This window comes from Limulus polyphemus, unplaced genomic scaffold (assembly GCF_000517525.1).
Source record: "Limulus polyphemus unplaced genomic scaffold, Limulus_polyphemus-2.1.2 Scaffold1289, whole genome shotgun sequence".
Lineage (NCBI taxonomy): Eukaryota > Metazoa > Arthropoda > Merostomata > Xiphosura > Limulidae > Limulus > Limulus polyphemus.
The window spans coordinates 52,482-60,960 of NW_013666899.1; the positions used below are offsets into that span (position 1 = coordinate 52,482).

Genomic DNA, 8,479 nt, shown 5'->3' on the forward strand with positions numbered 1-8,479 from the left:
TTTGTTATATTAAGTTGACACGTATAGCTTAAATCATTACTTGTAGTAGTAATTTCTTTAAAATCTTTAAATGTTTGGAAGAATTATGAGAATCTTGAATGATTTTTTTTTAAAAAGTAAAAGATAATACCAGTCATTAGCTATAACTCACTTTACTAACAACTTGTCTGATACATCTTTATTCTAATGTAAATAGAGTTTAATTTGAAAAATAAAACCCACAAAGATGATAATAGTATTTTATTAAATTAACATTATTTCATTTTTTTTTACTATAATGTTTCTTTTGTATTTTTCAAGGATCATACGAATGTAAACTTTGTTTGACACTCCACAATAACGAAGGAAGCTACCTAACTCACACTCAAGGAAAAAAGCACCAGGCAAATCTTGCTCGCAGAGCTGCCAAAGAAGCTAAGGATTCACCAGCTCAGCCAGCACCAGCTAAGCCAAGAGTCGATATAAAGAAATTTGTTAAAATTGGTCGACCAGGCTATCGGGTGACTAAACAACGAGAACCTGAAACAGGACAACAGAGTCTTTTATTTCAGATTGATTATCCAGAAATATCTGAGATTGTTATTCCGAGACATCGTTTTATGTCGGCATATGAACAGAAAATTGAACCTCCAGATAAAAAATGGCAGTATCTGCTGTTTGCAGCTGAACCATACGAAACTATTGCGTTCAAAGTTCCCAGTCGTGAAGTAGACAAGTCCGAAGGAAAATTCTGGACAATGTGGAACCGAGAAACTAAACAGTTTTTTCTGCAGTGTAGTTTTAAGATAGACATCAAAAGCAAACCATTTTCTATACTATCAGCAAATGTTCCACCAACTTCCCATCTTACACCTCCACCAAATACAAACCTTCCACCTCCACCTCCTCCTCTTATTCCTCCCCCACCTCCACGTCCTCCTGGTCCACCGCCTCTTCCTCCTCCTCCTCCTCCCCCTTCTATGGTACCAACTAATTTTGATAGTGCTCCTCCTTTACCTCCACCACCTGGTCCTTCTCCTCAGTAATGTGGTTTTTCTGGATTACTTCCTTTACCTCCACCACCTGATCTTTCTCCTCAGTAATGGGGTTTTTCTGGATTACTTCCTTTACCTCCACCACCTGATCCTTCTCCTCAGTAATGAAGTTTTTCTGGATTACTTCCTTTACTTTCACCATCTGGCCCTTCTCCTCACTAATGAGGTTTTTCTGGATTACCTCCTTTACTTTCACCATCTGGTCCTTCTCCTCAGTAATGAAGATTTTCTGGATTAAGTGTACTATATTTTAAAAAACTACAATTGTCATCAGCTGTTTAAGATTGATGAATGCAGTTCTTTTTTCATTGAAATTCAAACATAAAGAATAATTTTGATTTAGCTAAGTCTTTGTAATGTTGAAAAACGATTATTTGTATGTGTATGCCTATTGTGAAAACCATTTTTTTATTAATTGCAATTTTACCTTCATAATTAATAAAAAAACATATTAGGGAATTGGTTTTTGTCTTTACTATTCAGGAACATATACAATCAGTTAAAACTTGTGATCCTAAGTTATAAAACTTGTCTACTTGTTTGGTACTTAAAGATATTAGGAATACAATAAGTGTCTTTATGAATGCAGTTCTACAGTGAAAATATATAATATTTGTAGTAACATTATAAGAGACACTGTTGGCTTGTAAAAAGTAATTATAGTTTAAATGTAAAATTTTGAAAGAATTGTTAACGTTCTGAAACAGAAGTAACAGACTAAAAATACAAGCATCCACAGCTTGAGAGATTGTAAATTCCTGCTTATAAATCATTAGATGAGTAGAAATGAAATGTTTATAAGTAATTTTTAACTTAATAATAGTTAAATATTTCGCCGAATTTCCAATGAGAATTGAACCTACACTTCTGACTCTGAGAAAAGCTAATTTTGACAAATAGAAATTAGCTGTATTTAAAATATTTTAATTAAATTGAAATCGATCATATCTAAAATAATGCTTAAATTACCAATTGATAAAACAAACGGTTGTATGGAAATGTAAAGAAATTGAGCTTTCCTAGAATACATATTTTTCCAGAAGTTAGGAATACGTTTTGAATGTTTTTTTCACAAAATAATTGTACCATCACTTGTAGCTAGTAAATTGGAGATTGAGGTAATTTGTCGATGCCGACCAGATTTGGAATTTCCTCCCGACTTAAAAATACGTAATGCTATATGGAATATGGTCTTCATAACTGTTCTAAAATTTGTACATATGAATCTATTCAGTCATTTGCTATAGAAATGTGATTTTCATAGTGGAACTTGTCTCCTTTGCATATGCCACTCTTCTGCCCTGTATGCGTATCACTTTAAAATAAATGTGCTTCCAAGAGTGATGCTGGCAAGCAATGTTCCCTCTAACTTTTTCAATCCATGTGCGGAACGAATTTTTTCATGTGCACCAGTACCAAGGTAATGTGCGGATGTGTAGGCCTAAAGCCCAAACAACCAACTGGTAGCATTGTAAAGCAGCCTAATGATCCAATATGGTCGATGGTCTAAAAATGCCCATACTCTTAAAAAATATATATAAAAAAAAACTGGTAGGCTGCGCGGCTGCAAAATAACCAATCAAGTGCTGCGCACTTCATTATTCTAGCCGCGCACGTTTACAGTAACGGTGAGGAATCTCAACACGATGTCAGTCTTAATGACCCTGGCAGTCCATCAGAGGGAACACTGCTGCCTAGATGTTGAAGTTTAGTTGAGATATTTCGCCTTTTAGAAATACTGTTTATGTGAATTTTCCTCTTTTTACGTAAGTTTTCACCAACGTTATTGGACTGGGACTTGTATTTGAATTAATTTTTGACAAAGCTTCTGTTTAATCATCTGGCCTATTCGTCCATTAAAGTATTTGTTGATAAAAAGTTCCCCCGCCTGTATTCAGTGCAACTACTTTAATTAAAGATGTTTGGACTACGATTGCTTGGTAAAAATTGTCTTGACATCCATTACAAAGGTTATATAGTGGCCCGGGGTTTATCGATGCACTCCAATGGCAGTGGTATTCTCTTTTACAAGTTTGAATCTATTCTTCATATGAGCTTCCAGCTCAATATGGGCCCGGCATGGCCAGGTGGTTACGGCACTCGACTCGCAATCTGAGGGTCGAGGGTTCGAATCCCAGTCACACCAAACATGCTCGCCCTTTCAGCCGTGGGGGCGTTATAATGTGACGGTCAATCCCACTATTCGTTGGTAAAAGAGTAGCCCAAGAGTTGGCGGTGGGTGGTGATGACTAGCTGCCTTCACTCTAGTCTTACACTACTAAATTAGGGACGGCTAGCGCAGATAGCCCTCGTGTAGCTTTGCGCGAAATTCAAAAAAACAAACCAGCACAATATGATAATCTCATTTTTGTTAAATCTGTAACGACATTGGATAGTTGATGTTATAGTCTACTAATCTTTTTTACTTCCATAATGCTGAACCAAGAGTTCAGCTACATTGTTTCAGAACAGTAAAAACATTTTTATTAGCATCATCAAGTTGTGAAGAAAGGGCATCTCGCCAACATTCAACAGCCACCAGGGGCGTATTTAGCTACCGAAAATGTCCGGGACTACTACTCAAAATATAACATGATTGCAAAGTAATATAGCTTACGTAAGACAGATTCGATGCACAAAAAAACAGTGTTTACTTTGCTTTAAAAGAAAATATAAAACTAGCATATTCTGTGTGGGATTTAACATCTCGCATCCATCAAGGAGGTTGTTATAAGTAGTAACTAATGCAAAAAACAGGAATAAACACAACTGTAGAGAATTGCCGTTAGTCTGTTAAGCAGTTAAATCAACAAGATTTATCACCCAGAGAATTCTACAAAGAAGTCATATGCGAGATTTTCCGGTTGGATGGTCCAATCTTGGAGCATGTCAAAATTTAGAACCAAGAAGCTTAGTCAACATTTTAAAATTGTGAAGTGTTCTGGAAGACAAAAAAAAATTGTTTTCATATTTGCATCATTTGTCAATGTGTGTGACTGTTCTTAGACACCTAGATATACGTTGTTCTGAGGCAGGTGCTCTCATTTTATTAATAGTCGTAATGTAGTCCATTTAAATATATCTCGCATCCATGAAGTAGTTAGAAACTATTTTTTATCAATCTCTTTGCCTCCAGTAGCACAGCGGTATGTCTGCGGACTTACAACGCTAGAATCCGGGTTTCGATACCCGTGGTGGGTAGAGCACAGATAGCCCATTGTGTAGCTTTGTGCTTAACTTCAAACAAACAGTCACTTTATTCTTAAAGTTAGCCTATGGAAAGCAAGGCATCACTTCGAAAGGGAATATTACAGTAACTGAGAATGTCCATTGGATAAATCAAACTAGCAATTGTTTCGTGTACTGATTCTGTAATTAGGAAAGAACATGTTTATTGGTACGTGAAGGATCTTCAAAGAGAAGTGTCTTGTAATATTATGCAATGCAACCCACTGCTAAGTGTGCGCTGCTCTAATCATATTTTTATGACCGTGGATATTTCGCGTTGTCACCATATTTTTAGTGCATATATAGGCCTAGTTATAATAATGTCGGAAAAAGGTACAGAAAATCACAAGTAAATTCTCAATGAAAGATTTTGAAAAACATGAGCAAAATTTGTTTTCTACTATTATGTAAAAACTTAGCATTCACATTCGAGAACAAAGTATGACTTTTTTTATTGAATACAAATTAACTAATATACATTTAATACAAAGAACATGAATAGGCACAACTGCAGAGAAATAAACTATCAGAATTACTGTACGTCTTTTAAGCAGTAGCATGATATTTTAAGTCTTTCAGAAGACTTTACCATTTGATTACAACTAGAAAATAAAATGTGCTATGTGAAAAGAATATTTAAAATGTTAAGCTACGTGGCTATATTCGTTCTAAATATATTTAGGTCCCTATTAAAAACAAATGGAACATAGAAACTAATAAGGATTTCCATTTGCAAAATAGCCCACTGACGGTTCAGCGTTAAGTCTTAAGGGCTTATAGCGCAAAAAAATCATGTTTCTATAATCGCGTGGGCATAGCACAGATAGCCCATTGCATGGCTTTGCTCAAAAATAAGCAAACAAACTTTCAAAAACAAAATTGAAGACCCTTTCACTCGAAGCATAACAGAAAAAACTATGAAGATTTAACAAAAGATAAGCTTAGACTAACAAATATTTCGATGAATATTGAATACAATTATTACGTGAAATTGGTATTCAAATGTGAAAGTTAGTAATAGGAATGAAGACAAAATATCTTATCGTACTTTAAATAACTGTTTATAAATTTACGAAAATATGTTTTCGGTTGAAAAATTGTAGAATAACTTTCAAATAAGTTTTTCAGCACTTTTAACACCGATCTGCACATTTTTTTCTTCCAATCTCACATTTTTCTAATCGCTGTTGGCGCCTAATGTATAAGTAAATCTTTTATTTGCCACACTTAATACAATTCATCTTCTAAGATTTACACAAAAACTTTACCGAAAGAGGTCTCACAAATCGCACCAATCTCTTATTGTAAGTCGTTACATTCTATCTCCCAAAAAGAATAAATATAAAAAATTTCGTTCCTTCAATTCACTAAATTAAAAAATATATCTTTATAAAAATACAATTAACGTTTACAAGCACTGTTAGTTGCATGTCTTACTGGAAAGTTATCAGTTTTATTTTAAAAGGAAACATTATCTTAAAACCATTATTTTTTACCTTCCTTGCTAAGTATTTCGGACCATTGATATTTTGCAAAAGAGCAGGGCTATTATTCGTTGTATTTGTTATAATATTTTTCTAAACTGTGATTAAACTTACCTTATTGCGAGACAAGTTATACTTACTTTCTAATCTTAATGTTAAATAATTCTAGTTGAGCTATAATAAATATAAAGTATAGAATGTTATTTTCTAAGTCAAAAATGCAAGTTCAATGTCGTCGCTTGGCAACAGCGCAAGCCACCTGTCGACTACTGATGCCATTCGAAAGCAGTTGGTTAGTAGTCGATAATACTAAGCAACGAAAGGGAAGACAACGTGGCTTGTTTTGAAATATTTGCTTAGGTAAGTCTTGAAATTTTAAAACTTCGTGCTCATCTCATTCGAAAGTAGTAACCCAAGTATAAGAAAAGTCATTACGAAAAGTCTTTATGAAATGACAAAGTTTAGAGACAGGTTAATCAAGTCTGTTTAACTTCTTTATACTGCTGAATAGAAAGTGTAAACATTTATGTCCATTACTTCTGTTTGTACACTCAAGCACTCTACTGATTGTTCGTAATAATCGTTGTACCTGATTTATCAATGTATTTTAAACATCGCTCTTTACTCGTGAATTTTATTATTGCCCCCCAGTGGCACAGCGGCATGTCTGCGGACTTACAACGCTAGAAACCGGGTTTCGATACCCGTGGTGGGCAGAGCATAGACAGCCCATTGTGTAGATTTGTGCATAAACTCAAACAGACATCAAATTTTATTATTATATTTATATTTTGTCATTTTCTTGTGCTGATTTTTTTTTGTCCTACACCAGTGGCGAGCCATTAATCATTATGTTTATTATACTTTTGTAAACCATTAGCTTTATATCAAATTTGTTCTAATTTTTCTTCTAACGTAGATATTACCTACACCTGAAAATGTTTATCAGATTAAAAATATTAGAAAACAGATCTTATTTTGGGTTTGAAAAATACGCTTGCATATGAAGTTTGAATTTCGCAGATTCTGCGTAGGACTGGGCGTGGCCTCCTGTTTAGCGTGCCATATTGTGAACCTGAGAGCCCACAGTTCGCATCCTGTTGCCTCAACATTATACTCCACAATTTGAGGCTGTGTGTGTGCAATACTAGAGTGACAATCAAATCCCAATATTTGGTTAGGGTAACTCAAGAGGCGCTGTTGACTAGCTGCTTTCTTTCTTATCAGTTCAAAATTCGGGAAGGTTAACATAGACAATTTTTGTATAGCTATGATACTTTAGAAGTGCGATTTATACTTATTCATATGCAAATTTCTTACTTTTATGTGAATAGTTAATTTTTATTGATATATTTTAAGTTAAAAAAGCAATATTTAGATGTTGTCCATCCAACAACAAGAGCAAAGAGTCCATTTCTGAATACCGCTTCAGATGTCACCGCATTAGTGAAATTATTAAGGTCGACAGTTTTGTGTGGTTTTACTCAGTTTAACTATATGTCAGTAACATTGACTTTAGCGCGCAATTAGAACCCTTCAACTGTTATCAGTTTATGAGCTTCATACATAAAATAGCAATTGATTTGCTATAGAAATTATCTTGTATTTATTGCAAAATAATCTTACAGGAACTATTACAACTTTAGTACACAAATAATGTCTTTAAGTTTCGTCAATGATAACATTTAGAGTGGCTACCTTTGTCATCAATAAAAGCTTATCATCTTTGTGGTATTGTGTCCATGTCTTTTATCGAACTTTTTGGTGTAACTGGATTCCATTTACCTTGAAGCAGTGTCCAGTGACTTTCTCACATAAATTGATACTTTTTTCAAGCATGGAGTTCAGCAAAACCCAGATTAGTTCTATTGAATTAAGGCTTGAACTTAGTGGTGGTCATTTAATCCGCTGGAGATCTCCGGAGCTTTCTTTCAGAAGGATTAGACTGATTACTTACGCTGATCCCTGATTCCATCAATTCTGTGAAGATCAGAACACCATTCGCAGATATTGCAACCCTAACCACCATAGAGACTCCTTCATGCTTGAATGTTGGCATAGGGCATTGAAATCTCTCACTGACTGTTGGTTGGAACCAAAGAATTCAAATTTAGACTCGTCTGTCCAAAGCACCTTATATCACTGTTCCAAAGTTCTATTCTGTTTGAGCATTAAGGGCTTTTTTCGCTTCTCTTCTCTAAAGGCCACATTTCTGCAGCATTCTAGTGACTGTACTTCTTTGAACTTTATCTGTTCGTGACCTGTCAATATCATCAGCAAGGCTGAAACTTTGTTAAACGGACGACAACTGCCTATTGTAGAAAGACGGATGACTTTCGTCCTCTACACTTTTGTTTCTACAAGAGGCAGTTTCCGTCCATTCAACTAAATTTCATCATGAATATTCTGCCTAAACAATCTATCAAAGAATAAGTAAGGTTTTTCTTTTTTGCAGTTTTACTTTGATTTTTTATATAACTAACATGTCTTGGAGTGAGTTGTTTTCTCCGTCCCTTGCGTTTTAGGAATGGATTGATTCTATCTGTTCAATGTGTATTTCACAATACTTGATGATTTTTTTGTTCTTTTAAACTCCAACAGTTATCGTGTAAAGATTTGAATCTGACAAAATGTATTACTTCCTTTTTGTTTTGTAATTTTAATGACGACACCACACGATATTAGCTTTTCGATATATTTGAAAGAAAAAGTCAATCCTTTATATATATATAT

General features: G+C 34.5%; 1 protein-coding gene across 1 annotated transcript in view; it reads left to right on the forward strand.

Annotated features, from left to right (window-relative positions):
- Positions 1-1,038, forward strand: part of LOC106462954 (splicing factor 3A subunit 2-like) — a 7,861-nt gene extending 6,823 nt beyond the window's left edge. Inside the window, exon 3 of the mRNA XM_013922924.2 lies at positions 301-1,038. Within this exon, the coding sequence (XP_013778378.1) occupies positions 301-1,025 (725 nt within the window). The 3' untranslated portion in view covers positions 1,026-1,038. The remainder of the gene's footprint in view (positions 1-300) is intronic.
- Positions 1,039-8,479: the final 7,441 nt, after the last annotated feature.